General features: G+C 42.6%; 2 protein-coding genes across 2 annotated transcripts; both read left to right on the top strand.

Annotated features, from left to right (window-relative positions):
• Window positions 1–3,213: 3,213 nt before the first annotated feature.
• LOC139477227 (uncharacterized) lies at window positions 3,214–3,740 on the top strand. The gene is made up of 2 exons (XM_071259782.1): window positions 3,214–3,490; window positions 3,730–3,740. Exons 1-2 carry the CDS (start codon window positions 3,214–3,216, stop codon window positions 3,738–3,740), a joined length of 288 nt encoding a protein of 95 aa, XP_071115883.1.
• A 901-nt stretch (window positions 3,741–4,641) lies between these two features.
• LOC139477298 (scavenger receptor class F member 1-like) lies at window positions 4,642–8,717 on the top strand. The gene is made up of 4 exons (XM_071259853.1): window positions 4,642–4,741; window positions 5,275–5,781; window positions 7,002–7,125; window positions 8,555–8,717. Exons 1-4 carry the CDS (start codon window positions 4,642–4,644, stop codon window positions 8,715–8,717), a joined length of 894 nt encoding a protein of 297 aa, XP_071115954.1.
• The last annotated feature ends 16,584 nt before the right edge of the window (window positions 8,718–25,301 follow it).

Raw genomic sequence — 25,301 nt, 5'->3', positions numbered from 1 at the left:
TCGGTAGCCCCCGTCTGTCCCGAGAGAAGGTAGACGACATAGCACGTGATGTTGGTTGTATCCCTAGCAACGATAGCGCCATTAGCAGCACACTCGCTCTACAGCCAACATCTATCACTCATCTTGTAATTGTCTGTCATGGATACTTACTCAAATGTATTGGATATGGTAGTTGTGTTATTTATGCAAAAAAACGCATGCATGATATAGAACCTTAGTTATTCATGTCGTTTTATTCCGGCCTCCCTGCAGACGTTTGTTCCTTCTCAGTAACCTTCAGCCCGTATTGAAGATGCTAGCAATGGGTGGTTCCCACAATAGTGTCTGGATTTCAATACAATCATCGCATTCCTTTATGTATACTGTTATGATAAAGGTTGATGCAGTCTACACAACCCTACCTTCAACCTTGCGAAATTATTTTACCTGTACAAGGAAAGTTTGTTGTGTCTTTGTGTCTTATTTAACGCCGTACTCAGCAATATTCCATCTGTATCACAGAGGACAGTGAATAATCGATTATCGACCAGTAAAATCCAGTTATTAACATCATCAGCATTGATCTACGGAATTCACTGACACGCAACAATGAAGTCAACAAACCTGACAACTACATCTCTAACGACAAGCATGTGTACCAGGAGGTAGAGATGTTCAGTTACAAAGCCTGTGTTGCAAGACTGACAACTCCATCTCTAACGACAAGCATGTGTACCAGGAAGTAGAGATGTTCAGTTACAAAGCCTGTGTTGCAAGATTTACAACGCTTCAGTTGTGTACGTCACATACACCAGAAAATCAATCAGGAGATGGTTATAGAACTGTGGAATATCATCAGGTGCTCATATACATGCAGACTGATTCTAATTGTGTTTGAATCACAGCGCATCTGCTTGATATGGGAGCGAAGCCTTTAGTTAGTGTATGTGTTTGTTGTTTAACGTCTTTAGTAGTATTTTAGAACTTAAGTTGAAACATACGATTATGGGTTATGATACTCCTTACAATCAGTTCCTACTCTCTGACGTATAACAACTAGAGCAAATTAGAAACATTTTACAAAGTTGATAATTGCAAGCCGGGCATTGGATCTTTTAATCAAAATTGTTTTGTTTGTACTTGAAACTACTGATTTGTTAGCGTATATACCACCTCGTTATAACGAGAAAAATTAAATGTACCCATGTCTGATTCAAGTTGATATTCAACATGAATTTTGAAACGACCAATTAAATCTGTTGTTACATGAATCCACCGTATAAATGATCACACTTGACGTGTGTACAATATTTAAGTCCCTAAACCCAACCCTTCCCCATCTACTGCGATTCTGGCTACGTAACTTATTATCAGTGTTTTAATATTGTTGTAACATTGTTTTACACACATAAGAACACATAATGTATCTACGGTTGTGTTTAGTGGCTTCATCTTGTGGTCAGGAATTCACACACAGAAGTATTCCGTCACAGCAGGAATCTGATATCAGCAGATTTGTGAGTCAGCAAGTTTCTTCTTCCCAACCCGACGACAGATCACACACACTACGTGAAAGAGGACATCCTTACCATATGCAAATAGGGGGTTTTAGCGTGTATGTGAACTGAGCAAGTGAACTGATTTCATTTAATATATATATATTTCATATATGTCCTCGGTAAACTTGAACATATTTCACTCATAATAAGCTTAATTCAAGCTTGTGTAACCATCTGTAAATATGTTGGGACTGCTTTGCACATTAAGTTGATGACAATACAACCTAAATGCACAAAGTGCAAGATCTACGTCAAACCTGAGAGACTGATGGAAACAAACTAAGTGACTTGTATTGTATTGTATTGTATTGTATTGTATTGTATTGTATTGTATTGTATTGTTGTTTAAAGTCACACTTAGCAATATTCCAGTTATTTGACGGCGGTTATTGCCTAGACCAGACAATTGGGGGACGATGACATGCAACAACCAAATCAGCGAGCCTGACCACCCGATCACGTAAGTCGCTTATCACGACAAGCACAGTCGCTTTTTACGCCAATGATTGGTTGCTGAAGACCTATTCTGACCCGGATCTTCTTCATGGGTCCAACTGACCAGGAAACAGACAAAACATGACAGTGTATGTTGCCGATCCATCTCAGAGCTGTAGATATCAATCGTCAACGCCAGAGAATATCCAGTTTTGATAGTCCGCCGATACATAATCCATTGGGTGTAAAAGGCAAAATGGTATTTGAATGTATCACAGAAAATCAGGAGTGGCACCATGTTGCTTGTTGCATGTATATTTGAAGACAAAGCACTAAACATGTTTGACTAAAGTAAAACGTTTAACAACTTAGAATTAAATGTTTAACTAAACTGAACATAAGGAAGAACTTTTTTAATATGAGGGAAACACATGCCACATGCCACATGCCACAAGAAGCATAAGACATGCCACATTCCACATATCACGCAACAATGTCAGATATCACACGACACTTATATACCAAATGCCATATGACACATAAAACAGCTATTCCATAACACATTGCACATGTAACATTTCAAATACTATACTTCATATAACAGATATCACATGCCTCATTTCGCATATCACATATTACATTTCACATATCACATATCAGATGCCACATTTCACATATCCCATATCATATTTCAAATATTTCATGGTACAGGCCACATTTCAAATGCCACAATTTTATATATCACATATGAGATGCCACATTTTACGTCACATATTACATTTCACATATCACATTACACATATCACATATCATATTTCACATATCACATATCACAGGACACATTTTACATGCCACAATTTCATATATCACATATCACATGCCACATTTCACATGTCATATGTCACATGCCACATTTCACATGTCATATGTCACATGCCACATTTCACATGTCATATGTCACATGCCACATTTCAGTTGTCAAGCACCACAGGCCACATTTCACATACCACATAGCACATGCCACATGACAAATATCCCATTTTAAATTTAACATGCCACATTTGACATTTCATATTTCACTTGCCACATTTCACATGCAACAGTTCACATTCCACATGTAAATATCACATGCCACATTTCAAATACCAGATGGTACATGCCATATTTCACACATCACAAATCGCATGCCACATCTTAAATACCTGATACCACATGCCGTATTTCACATATCACATGCCACATGTCACATATCGCCACCATCACCACCACCATCACTTCCACCACTACCACCACCACCACCACCATCACCATCATCATCACCACCACCATCACCATCACCACCACTACCACCACCATCTCTACCATCACTTCAACCACCACCACCACTACCACCACTACCACCATCACTACCACTACTACCACCACCATCACCATCACCATCACCATCACCATCACCATCACCATCGCCACCACCACCACCATCACCACTACCACCACAATCCTCACCATCACATGCTGTATTTCACATATCACATATCACATGCCACATCTCAAATACCAGATACCACATGCCACATCTCAAATACCAGATAGCACATGCTGTATTTCACATATCACATATCACATGCAACATTTCACATATCACATATAACATGCCACATCTGAATTACCAGATACACATGCCACATCTCAAATACCAGATACCACATGCCGTATTTCACATATCACATATCACATGCCACATCTTAAATACCAGATAGCACATGACACATTTCACATATCACATATAACAAGCCACATCTCAAATACCAGATACCACATGCCGTATTTCACATATCACATATCATATGCCACATCCCAAATACCAGATATCACATGCCGTATTTCACATATCACATATCACATGCCACATATCACATATCACATATCACATATCACATGCCGTATTTATTATATCACATATCACATGCCACATGTGCCAATTTACACATCACATATCATATGACACATGGCACATATCACATATGACGCATGTCATACCACATGCCGCATGACATAGACCACATGCCACATACAATCACACAACACAGATGTTACATTGAGGCTGTCAACATGTAATTCTGGATCGTGTGATAAAACTCGCTGACCTTGTTCCTTACATATCGTCGTTTCCCAATGTCATGGATTGATGTGCATGGTGTAATCACAGGATTGTCTGGTTCAGACTCGACTATGTGCAGATCACCGTCATGTAGGTGCAATATTGACGGGTGTGACGTTAAACAGTCAACACATGATATACTTCATTTTATATTTCAACCCTTCACTACCACTGTTCCGTTATGACGAATCTGAGGGGTAAGTATACCTTTAAATACAAACACGGACATGTCGATCGCATGGGTTTATTCAAATGCAGTTGAGTTTTCGACAAAAGCTTGTCGTAAGATTTCCCTGTAAATAAGGAATAAAAAACTGAATCCCACTAATTCGTTGACAAGTTTCATAAATAAGCTCGGGCAACGAACAAACTACGCTGTCTTTTTTCTCTCACCCAAGTGCAATCCGTGATTTTAAGTAAGTAGCATTACATCCAGCTGTGTCATATTTACATTATGTGGCATGAAAATGTGTGTTATCGAAACTAACAACATGAATGTAATGAAACATGTTTATTGTATATATTCATGATCACATCTATTTCCTCAGAACAAGTATGACCGAGTTAATTATGCTGTTCTTGATGTCGACTCTTGTTTCCGCACAAGGTGAGAATGACGGAGGACAGTTCACCTAAATAAACCTGCAGTAGGCCTCAATGTAATGTTAGTAGGATGTATCAGGTGAGTGGGTGAGTGAGTTTGGTGGAACGCCGTTTTTAACACTATTCCAGTTACATCGTGGCGTGGCGTGGGAGGAAAGCCGGAAGTGATGCAGGTCTCAGACGTTTACCACTTCGGTGAAACCGCAGAGCACGGGTATGGTGCTGATAAACCTAGAACCGGGATTCGAACCCACAATTATAGGTTTCTGACGTGCCCAAGCGACGTAACGCTGCACAGAGAATCTCAGCGCCGCCTATGTCCCCTTAGTAGGATGGATCAACCATGGGCAGTGACAGCGACAAGAGCCAGTCGTTTCCGTTTTACTTTTCTGTATGTCTCTATCAAAAGAAGACAAGTTTGACGTTTGATGCTTTTCAGATTAATTTTCATGTCGACAGGTAGACTTATCTCTTCATTATGTAATATGCTTGAATGCATCGTGCGTACTCACTCAAGTGTTTAAATTCCATTCTCAGCGATGAATACAAGTTCCGTTTCTCCTGCCCCACCATGCAAGCACAACCAACGTTGTTCACAGTGTGACAGCACGACGGGGGATTGCCTCGAGTGTACTGCTGGGTATTATGGTAAGAGATGCAGTTCTGTTTGCAGTAATAATTGTCTGCAAAAGAAATGCACACTTTCAAGCAATGGCAATGGCAACTGCACTGATGGTTGCGTATCTGGATACCAGGGTACAGCCTGCAACATACCATGTGACAACCCAGGAGGTACCTGCACAACATGTCCACGGGGTTGTGGTGGAGGATATTGTCAGCTGGGCTCCTCCTGTGTGTCTGGATGTGTAGACTCCTACTACGGGACTGGCTGTAAGACGTGTTCAAGTAGGTGCAAGTCCTGCAACAGGACGGCAGGAGAATGTACTGAGTGTCACGCTCCATATGTTGGTCCGAAGTGTGAATGTCCTCCCTGCAATGGAACTGATGAAGATTGCGCAATGGGCGGCTGTAAACACGCATCGGGTGAGTATGGCTGTACCCAATGATGTGTGCTGGGCCTTGATATAAATGTAGGTAAATGTCCATAATAACCCTTCACATATGAATTACCTTTCATTACCCAGTGTACATTTCATCCAAGATGTTCCCCCGGGCACAGGTGGCCAAGTTGTCTCAGGCGTCGCGATGCTCTGTGCAGAGTTGCGTCCCTTGGGTATGCCAGAAACCTATGATTGTGGGTTCGAATCCCGGTTCGCCCCGATTATGTTTCAGCACCATACCCGTGCTCGTGGTTTCATCGAAGTGGTAAACATCTGAGACCTGCATCACCTCGCGCTTTCCTCCCACATTAAGCTGACACACCGTGTTATAACTGAAATACTGTTAAAAGCGGTGTAAAACCCAACTCACACACTAACACTGCAAGATATTCCTCCTTATGTATCTCTAAACATGTAAGACACGTGGCTTCCCGGGATTGTATGCATGGTTGTACACCTGGATATTCCTCCTTATGTATCTCTAAACATGTAAGACACGTGGCTACCCGGGATTGTATGCATGGTTGTACACCTGGATGTTCGACAAAACTACAACCACACATGTGTAGTATGTCTGGATGTTCTTGTTTGTCTGATCAGATGACTAGGACGTGTACCACGACACTACGTAGGTGTACATTCCCCTTATACAGACACCTGCTGGATAGATGACTGTTTAAATGAATTTGTTCAAAACGCTAAATCCTCAGTTTCTAATGTCACATTTGTAAAACTGCTTAACTCAGTTACTTCCTCAATATAGTACATCACTATGCATGTGTCCCCGGTAACGTATGTTGGAAGTAGGGACGCCTGAATGGATCGGGATGTCAGGCTCGGAAGCCAGTCTGTCATGGTACACAGAGAGTTGCCAATAATATATCACTGGATTGCTTAGCCCAGACTCGATTGCGTGCAGGCCGTCGTTTTACAACGGGAGCATTGTTTAGTGCGACGTTAAAAAACACACTACACAGACACATTATCTACATGTGTGCCACGTACATGTGTAATGTACCTAAATATTTTAAAATGTGTTCTTGTTCCTGGCGCTGTATGACCATGCTCTTTCCAAAGGCGAACCTGACATATTCTCTACTTATTTGCTCAAGGACATGGAACAAGAGCTGATCTCGTGTGCATTACATAGATGACTAGTTCATTAAACATGTTTAGATATTTAGTCGCTCGTCTTTTTGCCAGATGGGAATGACGATCAGAAGACAGACGGTGTGCTGACTTGGCTGTTGGCATCACTGCTTCTCCTTGTGTCGGGCATCTTGCTGACTCTCTGCCTCTGTTACTGCAAGCGTTTCCCCAAACAAAGGTGGGTGTGTTGCCATCACTGCTACTCCTTGTGTCGGACATCTTGCTGACACTCTGTCTCTGTTACTGCAAGCGTTTCCCCAAACAAAGGTGGGTGTGTTGCCATCACTGCTACTCCCTGTGTCGGACATCTTGCTGACACTCTGCCTCTGTTACTGCAAGCGTTTCCCCAAACAAAGGTGGGTGTGTTGCCATCACTGCTACTCCCTGTGTCGGGCATCTTGCTGACACTCTGTCTCTGTTACTGCAAGCGTTTCCCCAAACAAAGGTGAGTTTGTCGCAGTGTTATGGTAACAGTCACTACACGACCCCTGTAGTGTGTAGTATGTTTATTGTACTTGGGGCTAAACGATTGACTCATGCTTCAAACCATACTTACTATTTACACCACTATGACTTAGTTGAGGTTTTGTCATGATATGCTAGTAATTCATGCACGTCGAATCTTCATTACGCCATTGATCAAATCAACGTATTTTAGTTACAATGTTCAACTGAGGAAACTGTTATCATAACCAATAAAAGATAGTTAACTCCCCCACGGTATTATGATTGCGCAATATTCACTTGTGGTTAATGTTTGTTTGTTTGTTGTTTAACGCCTAAGTCAGCAATATTCCAGCTATATGACGGCGGTCTGTAAATAAGCGAGTATTGACCAGACAATCCAATGATTGACATCATGAGCATCGATCCATGCAAATGATCCCGTAAGTCACCTCTTACGACAAGCATAGTCGCTTTTTACGGCAAGCATGGGTAGCTGGAAGATCAATTGAATTGATAATGATTATGTACATTTTAATAAACATCATATACGTTAGTGTCAGTAGTTGCTGACATGGTCACAAGAGGAGATTTGAAACCAATATGCATCGTAGTATATCTTAAGATGGGGGAAAGGTCAATCCTTTTCTGAGAGAAGAAGGATCGGTTGGTAGCTTCGATGATTCCCAATACTTTAATCACTGATGTTCCTGAACGTGTAAAGCAACACTGGAATGCCTGTCTAACGTATATGATTGCAGATTTGGTGTATGTTTCGACGCATTTTAACAGATCAGAAATCATGCTTCTGATGACGATTGGTTGGTTTGTTTGTTGTCTAATAGTCCAGCTATATGACGGCTGTCTGTAAAACATCTAGTCTGGACCAGACAATCCAGTGATTAATATCATGAGCATCGATCCATGCAATTGGGATCGATGACATGCACCAACCAAGTGATAGAGTCTGACCACCTGATCCCGTTAGTCGTCTCTTATGACAAGCATAGTCGCCTTTATATCGTAAATGGGTTGCTGAGGACCTATTCTACCCCGAATCTTCGCGGGTCTCAGGTGACGAAACGATAATAGGTTATGTACGCATGTGAAAATGTAGTAAATGCATCAAAGATCCTAAATATATACATATCTCCATGTTGCAGGGAACAGGAGGTGCACCAGGATCAGATGCGGCAAGATGAGGTGGAGTATCTGCAGTACTTACCTACAGTACAGGGAGATATACTTAATACTAACCGTCATTCGAATCATGCGTATTATGACGTTATCGATGGCGAGAAGGGTCCCGCTATTGTGTTACTGTGACCGCTGGTTATATGTAACCTATTTTATGTCGTATGTGTTCCTGTGACCGCTGATTGTATGTAACTATTTCATGTTGTATGTGTTCCTGTGACCGCTGATTGTATGTAACGTCTCTTATGTTGTATGTGTTCCTGTGACCGCTGATTATATGTAACCTCTTTTATGTTGTATGTGTTCCTGTGACCGCTGATTATATGTAACCTCTTTTATGTTGTATGTGTTCCTGTGACCGCTGGTTATATGTAACCTATTGTATGTTGCATGTGTTCCTGTGACCGCTGGTTATATGTAACCTATTTTATGTTGTATGTGTTCCTGTGACCGCTGATTGTATGTAACCTATTTTATGTTGTATGTGTTCCTGTGACCGCTGATTCTTTGTAACCTCTTTTATGTTGTATGTGTTCCAGGTGACCGCTGATTGTATGTAACCTATTTTATGTTGTATGTGTTCCTGTGACCGCTGATTCTTTGTAACCTCTTTTATGTTGTATGTGTTCCAGGTGACCGCTGATTGTATGTAACCTATTTTATGTTGTATGTGTTCCTGTGACCGCTGATTCTTTGTAACCTCTTTTATGTTGTATGTGTTCCAGGTGACCGCTGATTGTATGTAACCTATTTTATGTTGTATGTGTTCCTGTGACCGCTGATTATATGTAACCTATTTTATGATGTATGTGTTCCTGTGACCGCTGATTGTATGTAACCTATTTTATGATGTATGTGTTCCTGTGACCGCTGATTGTATGTAACCTATTTTGTGTTGTATGATTTATCTAAATACAACTGTTCACTGTCGATTGAGCTGTCAATTCTATTTTTCCCAGTCGCCAGGTCGCGCTAGGTGTTGATGTCGTTGTTTAGCCAGCACATCCCGTCGGTTTCTCCCGAGTCGTGATACTTTTGTTTTTCCGCCCTTTCTTAGCTGACCCTGTTTCCAAAGTATACAGCACTATACTACGGCACTATACTACAGCACTATACTACAGCACTATACTACGGCACTATACTACGGCACTATACTACAGCACTATACTACGGCACTATACTGCAACAGCAACGTTAAACACACGTGACGTATATATGGTGAGCTTCACATCGATGATGATGGCATGAACGTTGAGGCCACTACCCTATACGGTATACGTCTTTACTACCAGCTGATAATACATGTGTCTATTAGCAATGTGTATATGGTGAGCTTCACATCGATGATGATGGCATGGACGTTGAGGCCACTACCCTATACAGCATACGTCTTTACTACCAGCTGATAATACATGGGTCTATTAGCAATGGTGATATGAAACCAAAGTTGTTGTTATCATTTAATGTGTATAGAGGACTATTTGTATTGTGTAAACAAGCGTCACAGTCACGAAAGACGAGAAGTAAACTTCGGGTCGTGTCGCTTCGGGTCAATGTTGTGTGTGTTTGTACTAATGTGCCTTAAATTTGCAAGTAGTGCTCACTAATTCTTAATTTTCATAAAAGGTTGAAAAAGATCAGGTGTGATATATTTGTACATTATAGTATTAAACATCCGACACTGTACACATGCTGCTGTTTGTTATTATTTATCTATAAACTTTGATGGAAAAACATGTGTGTATCCATTAAACCAACACAACTTATGTACTTGCTGTGTGGTACGTCTATTTACTTGCTATGAAGGGTGATGTGACTAACAGAGTAGCTTAAGAATATGATACACTCCATGTATTATAGGCCTATACGGGTAGGAAGTTCATTCTGGAAACACAAGTGAGAACTATTCGGCACAGTCTTCAACGATGTTCCCCATAGTGTAATACATTGCACATGGTGTACAGACATTAAAACAACAGTGTCTGGATGCAGGTTTATTCTCGTATATGTTCCTGTATAAGTTTACAATAAATGTTGATGCGAGTCTGCAACAGAATATCCAGTGGCTGGCATCATGAACATCGGTATATCGGTAACGATGACACGCATCCACCAAGTCACGGAGCATGATAATTACATCTCGTCAGTCGCCTCCTCCGACAAGCATGGGTTCTTGAGGCCAGTTCGGACAATTATCTTATCAAGTTGCTTTGACAATGAGCAATTAGATTGTGTTTGATTTGTTTTAGTTGTTGGCACACTCAGCTGTATTCAAGCTATATTGGAGCAGACAATCCAGTGATTGACAACATGAGCATCGATCTACGCAATTGGGATACGATGACATGCATCAACCAAGTCTGCACGTCTGACCACCCGATCCCGTTTCGCCTTTTGAAGGCAAGCATAGGTTGCCGAAGACCTATTCTTATGCGGAGCAATTAGATTTGCTTCAATTGTCTTTCATTATAAAAATGTATATCCTATAGTTCCATCGTCCATCTGGGCAATTTAAACGTTTTAAAAACTCAACAATATCAAATGCGTTAACGTGCACAAGGGAGGCACAACGAACATGTTTGTAGATTTGAAACCATAACACAATAGGTTGTATTTCCGGGGCGAACAATGCCTGTGTCGTTCTACTGTGAGTTTAATTTAATCATTTGTTGAAGGAACACAACACACAGTTCATCCGGTACAGTTGCACAATAGTGTCATTGATCATAAACCCAACAACACCATACATTTAAATGAATGGATCTAGTTTTCATAACCCCTTAATATTTCACCTGGTAAAACAGTGGACACGTAAATCCTAACCCGCTCAGTCAGAAACATATATGTATAGTCACAAGAATGCTTCTGTTAATATCGAGTTCACTAGAATTCTTCCTGCCAGAGTTGCATTGTTGCTGAAGTTTGGCGTCACCGAGCACGGTGCGTGTAAAACAATAGGACAATGGAAAGCCCGCATCTCAACGTGGCGAGACTTAACAGATAAACTCCGCTTGACCTTCTGCCTTGTGTACAATAGATACATGCAGTGAAACAGCAGGTCACCTGGAGCTGTCCTGACAAGTGGAATGTTGACAACGTGTGTACAATAGATACATGCAGTGATACAGCAGGTCACCTGGAGCTGTCCTGACAAGTGGAATGTTGACAACGTGTGTACAATAGATACATGCAGTGAAACAGCAGGTCACCTGGAGCTGTCCTGACAAGTGGAATGTTGACAACGTGTGTACAATAGATACATGCAGTGATACAGCAGGTCACCTGGAGCTGTCCTGACAAGTGGAATGTTGACAACGTGTGTACAATAGATACAGGCAGTGATACAGCAGGTCACCTGGAGCTGTCCCGACAAGTGGAATGTTGACAACGTGTGTACAATAGATACAGGCAGTGAAACAGCAGGTCACCTGGAGCTGTCCCGACAAGTGGAATGTTGACAACGTGTGTACAATAGATACATGCAGTGATACAGCAGGTCACCTGGAGCTGTCCTGACAAGTGGAATGTTGACAACGTGTGTACAATAGATACATGCAGTGAAACAGCAGGTCACCTGGAGCTGTCCTGACAAGTGGAATGTTGACAACGTGTGTACAATAGATACAGGCAGTGATTCAGCAGGTCACCTGGAGCTGTCCCGACAAGTGGACTGTTGACAACGTGTGTACAATAGATACAGGCAGTGATACAGCAGATCACCTGGAGCTGTCCTGACAAGTGGAATGTTGACAACGTGTGTACAATAGATACATGCAGTGACACAGCAGGTCACCTGGAGCTGTCCTGACAAGCGGAATGTTGACAACGTGTGTACAATAGATACAGGCAGTGATACAGCAGGTCACCTGGAGCTGTCCTGACAAGTGGAATGTTGACAACGTGTGTACAATAGATACAGGCAGTGATACAGCAGGTCACCTGGAGCTGTCCTGACAAGTGGAATGTTGACAACGTGTGTACAATAGATACAGGCAGTGATTCAGCAGGTCACCTGGAGCTGTCCTGACAAGTGGAATGTTGACAACGTGTGTACAATAGATACAGGCAGTGATACAGCAGATCACCTGGAGCTGTCCTGACAAGTGGAATGTTGACAACGTGTGTACAATAGATACATGCAGTGACACAGCAGGTCACCTGGAGCTGTCCCGACAAGTGGAATGTTGACAACGTGTGTACAAAAGGTACAGGCAGTGAAACAGCAGGTCACCTGGAGCTGTCCTGACAAGTGGAATGTTGACAACGTGTGTACAATAGATACATGAAGTGAAACAGCAGGTCACCTGGAGCTGTCCCGACAAGTGGAATGTTGACAACGAAGCTGCATACGGAGATCGCCTGCAACACGTGGTATTTGCGTTATTGTCGGTGTGGTAGATGCCTACAACAGCTACACACGCGCACACTATACCCGGCCCCACAGAGTGAGTGAGTGAGTATGGTTTTACGCCGCTTTTAGCAATATTCCTGCGATATCACGTCGGGAGACACCACAAATGGGCTTCACATATTGTACCCACGTCGGGAATCGAACCCGGGTCTTCGGCGTGACGGGCGAACGCTTTAACCACTAGGCTTGTCAACCGCCCCCGGCTCCATAGTTACGGTGATAAGATAAAATAGATGCCCAGTTTCTTGTCACGCCTCGTGTACATCAGAACACCTTTAAATATCCACTGACATGTTTTAAAACAGAGTTATTGGTTGTTTTGGGGGTCGTATATTGTAAGTGGCGTGTTCGGCACACGCATTGTTACTGAGGCAGAGGTCGAACTGAATAAAAGCGATACGGAAATAATTGCAAAACTGGTTGTAAATACCGCCCACTTTACGTGCTGTAAGATTAGCCCGTCAGCATACCCTTGTGATACACATAATGTTTACGTGCTAGATTGTATCAAGGTCGCCATGAGTATAACATTGTCCTTCCCTATCAGAGCGGAAAACCCAGCCACCCTGTACTTGTAGGGGCACACTGACATGGTGACTTGAATCATTCATGTAACTTTGCACCACAGAATATTACATGATGTGTATTTGTCGACTGAGGAATCTGGAGCTACAGCAGTCAACTGTTTCTTCCAAGGTGCAGCTAATTGCGGCGACTGATGTAAGGTCGTTATGTGTTAACCATCACAATGCGACCCCTGTAACATGTATGTGTATGATGCGTTATTTGTTTATTGACACCTAAAAGCATGAATACTCTTAAACATACAGATCTCGAGAAACCATTCAAAACTTTACTTGTCCTTGTATCCGAACCGAGGAATCTAAACTTCATTGCACATCTGGTGTTTACTGATATCTTAGATGCCATCGATCGATTATCTTGTGTTGCATCAAAGTACAGGAAGTGATATTGCCGACATCCCTGGATAGTATGCCACCCCAGTGTACTTTCGAAGCTAGCAAACAGCTGAGTTTGCGAAAATTAAGCAGGAATTGGGTTTGGATGGAAAGTATAATCACAGGATTGATTGTTTGGTTGGTCTTTGAACGCCACCCTCAGCAATATTCCAGCTATACAACGGCGGTCAGGTCTTGACCAGGTTATCCAGTGATTGACATCATGAGCATCGATCCACGCAATTGGGACACGATGACATGCATCAACCAAGTCGGCGAGCCTGACCACCCGATCCCGTTAGTCGCCTCTTACAACAAGCATAGCCACCTTTTACGGCAAGCATGGGTTGCTAAAGACCTCGTCTACCCTGGATCTTCACGGGTCACGAATGGTATGTACAGTGTAAGGGTATAGTCTGGGACAACGAGCTTCTATCGCACGATAAAGCTGTATGGAAGCCTCCCTGTACAAGATCAACAATATACGCCCACCGTACACGTCCAGGAATATCCAAGGTGCGATCGCAAACTCTGCACAATATTGATTCATGAAACATCATCCCCTATTCACTGAACAACAGTCACAGCATCCCTGGTGATTCCGGGAAGGAATATAGGTCCCCAGCAACCTTTTCGCAAAAGGCGATTAACGGAATCGGGTAGTTAGGTTCGCTGACTTTGTTGATCTTAATATTCCGTAGATTATCATGATTTCAGTCTCTGAGATGTCTGGTCCAGACTCGATTATTTACAGGCCGCCGTCATACAGCTGGAATCTTGTTTAGTGTGGCGGTAAATAACACACAAACAGAACTGTCACAGCCGACCTTTCACATCTCGACCTTCTCTCTTAGCTATCAACGAACAGCTAAATGCACTTGTTATCTGGGGCATGTGAAGTGACATTAACGCAACTCTGGTGCAGGGCAATGTGACCTGACTCTGTATATCTGTCAGGCTCCAATCACTGTGTGCACGGTCGTTCGCTGACATGTCACTACGTGATCAAGCCGAGCGTGTCATGTCATTTCTCGGAAATATGTACAATGCCCTAAAGGGGTGCAAGGTAGTTGACATTTTCCCCAGACAAAAGAAAACAGAAAAACACAAACAAGTCATTCATGTTTCTATAGTCATATTTATATATATTAACTTAGTTCACGCTATTGGTCAACTAGTTCTGATAAATACACACATTATTCCCTGATTGACTCATACTAATTCCCCTACACATAGTAGACTCATCCATGTTGTATTCCAGACGAAGGCGGCTTCACAAGTCTGACTTACCTGGCTGGGATTGATTGATTGATTGATTGATTGATTGATCTTCAAAGTTGTTGTACAGACATGGCTGTGTGTTTTGTGTACATGTAAGAGGTTTGAAACTGTTGTACAGACATGGCTGTGTGTTTTGTGTACATGTCAGAAGTTTAAAACTGTTGTACAGACATGGCTGTGTGTTTTGTGTACATGTAAGAAGTTTGAAACTGTTATACAGACATGGCTGTGTGTTTTGTGTACATGTAAGAAGTTTAAAACTGTTATACAGACATGGCTGTGTGTTTTGTGTACATGTAAGAAGTTTAAAACTGTTGTACAGACATGGCTGTGTGTTTTGTGTACATGTAAGAAGTTTGAAACTGTTATACAGACATGGCTGTGTGTTTTGTGTACATGTAAGAAGTTTGAAACTGTTATACAGACATGGCTGTGTGTTTTGTGTACATGTAAGAAGTTTGAAACTGTTATACAGACATGGCTGTGTGTTTTGTGTACATGTAAGAAGTTTGAAACGTGGTGGATCGGGAGATGGCAAGAGTGGGGTACCGGCGGGGACGACAGATTGAGGTACTGTTTGGCGGGTACAACGTGTGGAGGTTAATACAGTTTGTGGGTGGCTGTTTCGTGATGTGAAGGAAGAGGGTAGGGAAAAGAGGGTTGTGGGTAGCGGCTTAATCAGGGTAGGAATACGTTGATACAGGAGAGGACGTCCGCAATTAATAGACATTCAGACACAGTTAAAAGTGAATGACCACGATGTCTTTCCTGACAGTTGATATGATGGAGTGTGTTTCTTGCACCAGTTCATTCTGGTCCAAATATCTGTGATAACCAGACTGTGTGGAATGTTCAACTTCCAAAGTGACTCACAATCCATGTAAAATCTCCCCTCTTCCCTGTGAACTTATAACATGTTTTGTACTCTCCTATTGAGGAATAGTGAGTGAGTGAGTTGGGTTTAACACCACTTTTAACAGTGTTCCTCTTATATCGCGGCATGTCAGCTTAATGTGGGAGAAAACCCCGAAGTGATGCAGGTCTCAGACGTTTACCACTTTGGTAATACCCACGAGCACGGGAATGGTGCAGAAAAACCTAGAAACATAATCGAGGCGAACCGGGATTCGAACCCACAGTTATAGGTTTCGGGCGTGCCCAAGGGACGCAACTCTGCACAGCGAATCGCGGCGCCTTCGATGACTGGGCCACCTGTGGCCCCCTGTGGAGGAATAATAGCATATATATGTCACCTGAAGGACAACGACTTAAAGTGAACATCACGGCTTAATCGTGCGGGCTGCATGGAATATATATCTCCTCAGAAACGCACTACAGTTGACAAGTTGTCACGTCTCAATGTTGTTACATCCTCTTTCGTTACAACACATCTTAATAAATAAAAAAACCGAAGCATGAGCATGATTGTGTTACGAAATCATTACATATTCTCTGTTCCACGTGATCTGGTTAAGAGCCGAACTAGAGCATGCTGGACATATCTCCCGACATCAGGCCACAGTAGTATGGTGGAAAGACCTGGGACATATCTCCCGACATCAGGCCACAGTAGTATGGAGGAAAGACCTGGGACATATATCCCGACATCAGGCCACAGTAGTATGGAGGAAAGACCTGGGACATATCTCCCGACATCAGGCCACAGTAGTATGGAGGAAAGACCTGGGACATATCTCCCGACATCAGGCCACAGTAGTATGGAGGAAAGACCTGGGACATATCTCCCGACATCAGGCCACAGTAGTATGGTGGAAAGACCTGGGACATATCTCCCGACATCAGGCCACAGTAGTATGGAGGAAAGACCTGGGACATATCTCCCGACATTAGGCCACAGTAGTATGGTGGAAAGACCTGGGACATATCTCCCGACATCAGGCCACAGTAGTATGGTGGAAAGACCTGGGACATATCTCCCGACATCAGGCCACAGTAGTATGGTGGAAAGACCTGGGACATATCTCCCGACATCAGGCCACAGTAGTATGGTGGAAAGACCTGGGACATATCTCCCGACATCAGGCCACAGTAGTATGGAGGAAAGACCTGGGACATATCTCCCGACATCAGGCCACAGTAGTATGGTGGAAAGACCTGGGACATCACGGTGAGAGATTAAAAGAAATAATTCAGCCTCACGGTGGTAAGTAAAATCTGCATTTACTATAATGTACCACACAAGCGATATTTCATCTCTATTCACCTTCTGGGAAGCACAAACACCGGAATGCACTGATTAATATTTACATTCCGAGACTTGGGAAGGATAAATATAGCCTCATAGGTTATGTTATTTGTTTACAATAATGTTATGTTATTCACAGACACCCGACACGCAACGTAATATCCATATTTCACATGGGGTGCTTGGGGTATCAGTATTATCGATCGTCATGTCATACACACGACATGTTTGTGTACTGCATTTCACTTCCGTCTTAAAGGTGTGTTGTACATTCGGTTTGGTGCACATCAGCCTTTGACTTGTATCTTGATGTATTTTGTCTATGACTCAGTGGCATAGAACCTATGACATAAACCACAGACAGAAACCCGACACCCGACCTTACTATAAATAATTCACATAAGGAATTTATACCTGTCACAGATCGGAGTTCAGGTCACGCTGCCCTTCGTCGTCGTCGCTGTAGTTGTGTACTGCGTTCCACGTCCACGTTCAGTGTGTATTGCTCAGTCGGTGGCGCAGTTCAGTCTCGAACGTGCATTTGGACCTGGAAAATATATTTCGACATATATTATATGACATTATGTGATCACTAGGAACAGATGTTGTCCTCTAGACAAAACAAATACACAACTCGCATGCCGGACTTCTTACTACTACTTAGTTGATGCTTGAGTACATGAGTGAGTCAGTGCGTGATTGAGTGAGTGAGTGAGCGAGTTTGGTTTTACGCCGCTTTTAGCAGTATTCCAGCAATATCACGGCGGGTGACACCAGAAATGGGCTTCACACATTGTACCCATTTCGGGAATCGAACCCGTGTCTTCGGCGTGACGAGCGAACGCTTTAACCACTAGGCTACCCGACCTCTCCTTGATCACATGGATTAAGAACGAGGTCTAAAAGCAACTGTTGTTTTATTGTTTCGCAGGGATGAATCAAAGTTGATCAGCAATAATCTTTTTGTCTGGATTCCGATCATAATATTAATGTCACGTGACAGTTAATACAATACAAATACTATGAAGTTATCACATTTGAATTGGAAAAATACATTATTCCATATGAATGCTTGAAAAGAACCCTTGCTTGTCAAAAAGACGAATAAAATGCGGTACATTTACAAAAAGTCATCATACCCCTTATTATACTGGGGCACGGGTGGCCCTGTCGTCAAAGGCGCCACAATTCGCTGTGCCTAGTCGCCATTTACGGCAAGCATAGGTTGCTGAAGACCTATTCTACCCCGGATGCAGATAGATTATTAGGTGATTTGGGCCTTCCGTTAATTGGTTGGATGGTTGGATGGTTGGTTGGCTGGTTGGTTGGTTGTCGCCACACTCAGCAATATTCCAGTTGTATGACGGCGGCCTGTACATAATCGAATCTGGACCAGACAATCCAGTGATCGATGATGAGATCTCGCCGTCGAATCACGCTGACACGTAATAAACCAAGTATCCGAGTCTGACCACCCGATCCATTTGGTCGAGTGTACGACCACCATAGGTAACTGGGGACCTATTCTAACCCGGAAACCAACGGAGCGTTGAGAGTGCTTGGGTCAAAGGGGAAGAAACAACTTCAGTGTATGGTGGTTATGGGTTAGCAATGCTACATGCAACAATGTCTGGGTGCTTTTGTGGAAAGATATGGATGTATATGTATGTATACTGTTGACGACAAGCATATGTTTGCTGCCGGAGTGAAAGTCTTGACAAGAGTTTTTTTCCAAAAAGTTCACACACACGCAACATGTGTGCATGGTGATTATAGTTCACGTAAGAGTGAATAGATAACAGGGTTTGTTTGGTGACTGAAACAGATTGGAATTCTCTTTGAGTTTGAGACGGGTTGTCTTTCTCTGAATGCTTCAAAACATACAATTTAAGACTTTGAAAAGGATGCAAAACACCATACACGACAAATTTTATATAGGGCATCCACTGAACAATGTAATAGTTAGAATCTATGAAGAGAAATCTTAGTGGCTAAGATTTCTCTTCATAGATTCTAACTGACTTAGAACTTCGCCTACATTTTGATTGACAGTTCCCGTGACGTCATTATCAAGGTTGCTCTACGTCATTTGGCGCAGTGACATCAACGAGTATGGACGTGTTCGATGAAAAGGGAACGTTTGATTTGTTTTGTTTTTTTGCGAATGCAGATTTTGAAGTTCCCAGTCTAACCCAGTTGACATCTATTCCAACCCAACGATGGCCGTTTTATGGCGCCCTTTTCCTCTGACGACATCAAACAGGAGCAGAAAGGCGCTATTCCAAAGAAAACTAGACAGAATAACCAGTGGGCCATTAATGTTTGGAAAGACTGGGTACATTATGAAAATCAGCTAAGTACAACTCTGATAGAGTTCGGTGTGATTCCAGAAGATATTTCGGCGTTAAACAATCGAGATTTGGATTTCTGCATGCAGCGTTTCATTCTTGAAATTCGGAGGAAAGACAAGTCGCCGTATCCCCCCAACACACTGACCCAGATTGTGTCAGCAATACAGAGATATCTACGACAGGATTGTAGCAGACCTGATATAAACTTTTTCAAAGATGACGGTCCTACGTTTTCCGACTTCCGTAAGACGTTGGACGCTCAGATTAAAAAACGGCAAAAGGCGTCGGTGTGGATAAGAAACGCTGTGATCCCGTCACTGAAGACGATGAGCCTAAAATGTGGGAATCTGGTGGTTTTTTCAATGGATACAGCGGAAGGGCTCATTAACGCCGTATTTTTCTACAACGGAAAAGCTTTCGCTTTCCGAGGATATCAGAACATAAAAACTGTGAAGCTGATCAGTTTGAAGTGAAACAAGATCCCGACGGAAATAAGTACGTGAAGTATTTACCTCGTGTTTCAAAAAATGTGCAGGGAGGACTTAAACATCGCCGAATTGACATCGAACCTATCATTCATTATGAACAACTAGAAAACCCGAACTGTCTTGTGAAACTGTATGACAAGTACTTGTCAGTGATTCCGAGAAAAGGACCCCTGTACCGGAAACCGCTTGACCCAAAACATGGCCTCCCAAGATTCAGTGTTAGTTGTATTCCAAATAATAAACTGTCCGGTTGTACAAGACATTCTATGACGAAGCAGGGATAAATACAGATGGAAGAAATATCTCGAACCACTCCGGTCGCGTTACATGTTGTACAACATTGTACAACATTGGATTTACAGACAAGGCCGTTACAAGCCGGAGTAAACATCGCAGTAACGCCGTGAGAATTTACCAACGTGAACAGTTTGGTATCCTACAAGATATCAGCAACAAGCTCGGTCCCCCGTGTCCTACTGAAAACTTGCAGCCAAACAACAAAAAACAACGAAACTGACACGTCCCGGAGTTTCGACAATAAAAATATCGATGGTCGAATCTCCATGGAGTGCTAAAAACTGTTGAAAATACCTCTAGCAATGTTCTCACAATTCCCGAATGTGTTAAAAGTGTGGTTATTTGCAAGGGACAGAAAAAGGTAACCATTGACATTTAAAGAAAGTAAACATGACTTTTTGTGTTCATTTATTATCAGGGGCGGTCGGGTAGCCTAGTGGTTAAAGCGTTCGCTCGTCACGCCGAAGACCCGGGTTCGATTTCCGACATGGGTACAATGTGTGAAGCCCATTTCTGGTGTCCCCGCCATGATATTGGTGGAATATTGCTCACTCACTCATTTATTATCAACAGGCCTAAGTTGTTGTTTCTCTCATATTCGTGTTCGGGAGTCGTGTCATATGGAGTTGGATGTCAATAAACATATGAAAACATTGTTGTCGTTTTCCTTTGATCAATGAAAGCCTGTGTGGGCGTGTCATGTAGAGGCATTTAGCCTTGAGTTCTTAATCATTTAGTGTATATTTTGTCAGGAAAATCCGACAGTCTGATTGGTTAAAAATGTAGGCTGAGTTCTAATTACTGTTGGAGATAAAACTTTTGGAAAAAAAATTTTCCCAGGTTTTCGGTCCTCGGATTCATCAGTACACCAAGGAAGGCAAATGTAAAAACGTTCGTTCCAGTTTGGGGACCCAAATACTGCAGTCTACCCCATAATTTCTCATACCAGAATATGCTTACTGAACTATGACTTAGATACACGTATAATGCTTGTTGTTTAACACTGCACTCCAATATTCAAACAATGTGATGGCAGCAAGAAAATAAATAAGTCTGGACCAGACAAACCATTGATTGATATTGTGAGCAATCGTCAGCCATGAAGCCGGGTATGATGACACACATCCATCACGTCAACCAAATCTATTTGGTCACATCCTAGGGCAAGTTCACTTAAAAGGGAAGTGTAAACGCAGAAAAAGACTTTCTTTCTTTTTTGCACAGTGAAAGTAGGAAACCAACAATAAGTTAGAAAATGCCCTTGTTATGCCTCATAGGCCTTCGTTTTCCGAGCCAAACCATTCGTGACCAACTCGTGTTATCCCGGGACAAGCCGGAAAAGGGCGAGTGGTGACGAATGGAGCCAAACAGGCCTGAGTTGGGGGTATATATCTATATTTACTGACCAATATCGAGTTCCTCATTTGTCACCACTCGCCCGTTTCAGTAACCTGCTATTCGGCTTGTCTCGGAATAACAGGAGTTGGTCACGAATGTCGAGTTCTTGTGCTTCGTAGCAGTATGGCTGCGGTCACGTGACTTTGTAGATAGTTTAAATTATCAACGTAAATAATACAACTCTTTTTCTTCCTGTGACACTTTTAAAAAGGCATTCCGTGGCGGTATATTACATGTCAATTAGGAGTTCAATAATGACATTTCTTCAATTCCATATCTAGTCACACACGTTGTTGCATTGGGCAGAAAACCTCCTCTGAATTTCATCAGTTTTCTGGCCGAATCCAGCTACAATTTGACCACACAATGCGTCACTGACAGCAGTCACAGAACCAAGGCCACAGAGTTCAAGTACATGTGGTATGACGTCATCATCGCCAGCTCTGACGTCATATATTTCAAGACGTCTGTGACGTCAAAGTCCATTGGGCTACGTTTTACTACTCTCTATAGACATATACCTACACAAATAGTATCGTGCATGTGTGCTCAAACAAGGTGAGCGCCGACAACAACATGTAGATCATGCAAGCACTGGCTGAATTGTGTCCCTTTTATCTGTCGCAAAATCAAAAGGAGATTTGAAGACATATGCAACTCGCTGTATCATTCCAGAGAGTAAACTCTGCAGCAAGTCTTTTCCCAACACCAGTGGTCACGAATGGACAAGCCACAATTTGTATATTTGTTCCCATAGCCTAGCAACAATTAAATTTACTTTGTCCTATTCCTTTCGCGAACATATCACTGTGTTTTACTTAGGATATTTAGGATATAGACCTGTGAAAATCCGGTAGAGAATAGGTCAACCCATGCTTGCCCTAAAAGGCGACAATGCTTGTCGTGAGAGGCGACCAACGGGATCGGGTGGTCAGGCTCGCTGACTTGGTTGATGCATGCCATCGATCCAAACTGCGTGGATCGAGGCTCATGATATCAATCACTGGATTGTCTGGTCCAAACCTTCCAACATGTTGAGGTTGGTTGGTTGGTTTGTTGTTTTACGCCGCACTCAGCAATATTTTAGCTATATGACGGCGGTCTGTAAATAACCGAGTCTGGACTAGACAATCCAGTGATTAATATCATGAGCACCGATCAATTGGGATCGATGACATGCATCAACCAAGTCAGCGAGCCTGACCACCCGATCCCATTAGTCGCCTTTTACGACAAGCATGGGTTGCTGAAGTTCTATTCTACCCCTGAATCTTCACGGGTCACACGTTGAGGTAAAACTAGGAAAATTAATAGGGTCCGCTGTCCAATGGTACCTATGTGGTAATGCCAGCTTTCCAAAACCTGAGGCAAAGGAATACAACATTGTTGGAAACTAAGCAGAAACCCTAGACATTCAAAGATGAACTCTCATTCACTCTCAACAGTAAAACTTTTTTATGTTTGCTCTTGGCCGAGATAACGCCACCCATTCGATTTGTCGACTCCGCTTTCCTGGACCCACATGGCTATACAAAGACGACATGGCACAAAACCATGGCCCACGTACATCCACGTGGCACATCATTGTAATCAATCACGTCCAAGACGTCAACATCAAACCCTAGAGGCACCAAGTCTGTCTCTGGTATGTATTTTCAAAGGGCACTCCCCCCCCCCTCAAACACAAACTCCGCCTAGCGACAGCTTCCTAAACACCACAAAGCGACCAATCGTATTCGTCTGTATCCCCAAGTAGTTAAAACCTTGCGTCCGTCTTCACACGCAGCGGTTCTTTGTTGCTTTACAAGAAGCTTTCCAAGTCACGTATTCTTTGAAAAAAATCTATAAAAAAACAAAACTATGGTCCGCTGTTGACCCTCTCCACTTTCAGCCATAATCAAAGCTTCCTTTTCAAACACAAATTACTTATATCTTAAATTCAGCTTTCTTTCATTCCAGTCTTTTCTTTCTTTCTTTTTTTCATTTTTTATTTATTTTGTTACAATTTTGTTTCTCATTGTCATTTTTATTTTCTGCATGTGTGTTGTGTATTTGTTTTTTTTTGCGTTTAGACGTTTTTGCCGTTTAATGCAGCATCAACACTCTTTTGAAACAAGTCACAAATATTATAACACTTCTTCTACTCTTTTGGGACTCTTTATTTCTTTAAATCTATCTTCACATGTGTTCTCTTTTTCTGTAAAACAAATTAATGCAAACTTGAGTTTGTCTTCTATATTTTCTGTGTGACCGTTATTACTTTTTAGTTGTGACCATTTTGACTTTACCTTTCGAGGCCGTTTTGACTACAACTCCTTGTAGACTCGCCGATCGTTACGACAGAATTGTTTTTATAAAATCCTTGAACTTATCAGCAGACATAATTCATTACAGCCTTGGAGCAAGGCTAGCCCACCACCGAAACACACTGCTCGGCCATTCGGCACCGCTCGCCCATTTCCGTAGCCCGGAAGCAAGCAGCAAGTACCAATCACAAGCGAGTTCACGAATGGAAAAGGTGTTTGCCTCCATCACATGGTCATTGAATCTTGTGGCAGGCATCACCACACACATGCGTGCTCGTTCGGTCTTGTCGCATCTCCATCGCAGGTCAGGACTGTTAGGCACATGCATCTGCAGGTTAGTCCATTTAAATCTTTCACTCGACATTCTTTTTTCTTGCTCACGGCACAGACCATATAATGGTCTCTCAGCAATGCTCATGGCAAGTGGAGGTAACTCTTCCTGCACTTATTCTCAAAGCTAGTTTACCACACCTCGGAGGGTCGGTTCCGAATCCGATCTCTTAACTCCTTGATTAACGCAGAAAGCGGAAAAATCAGCGTACATCACAAACTAGGGTAAAGGTTGCGCGCGTATTTCATAAGCTGGTATTTTTATCCTCCGCCCCAACGAAGTTGGCGGGGGATATACAAATGGGTTCCGTGTGTGTGTGTGTGTGCGCGCGCGTGTGTGTGTACATGTGTGCGTGTGTGTGCGTGCGTGTCTGCGTGTGTGTGCTTGCGTGTGTGTGTGTGTGTGTGTGTGTGCGTGTGTGTGCGTGCGTGCGTGCGTGTGTGTGCGTGCTTGCGTGCGTGCGTGCGTGCGTGTGTGCGTGTGTGTGTCTGTGTGCGTCCCGAAATCGTTTCCGGAGCATAACTCAAAAACCGTTAAATAATTTCTTACAAAACCTTGCATGTTTACCAGACACATACTGAACTGGTGCCTTTTGATATTTAGCACTTTTAGAAAGTTTTATTGTTTATGTTTCCATGACAACAAGTTTCACTTAGGTTCTATTATAGGGTGGGTTCACTTATGG

The sequence above is a fragment of the Haliotis cracherodii genome, unplaced genomic scaffold, assembly GCF_022045235.1.
Source record: "Haliotis cracherodii isolate W230 unplaced genomic scaffold, xgHalCrac1.p SCAF_32, whole genome shotgun sequence".
NCBI classification, from domain to species: Eukaryota; Metazoa; Mollusca; class Gastropoda; order Lepetellida; family Haliotidae; genus Haliotis; species Haliotis cracherodii.
The sequence above is the reverse complement of the archived record's forward strand: the minus strand, read 5'-3'. Positions and strand labels throughout refer to the sequence as shown.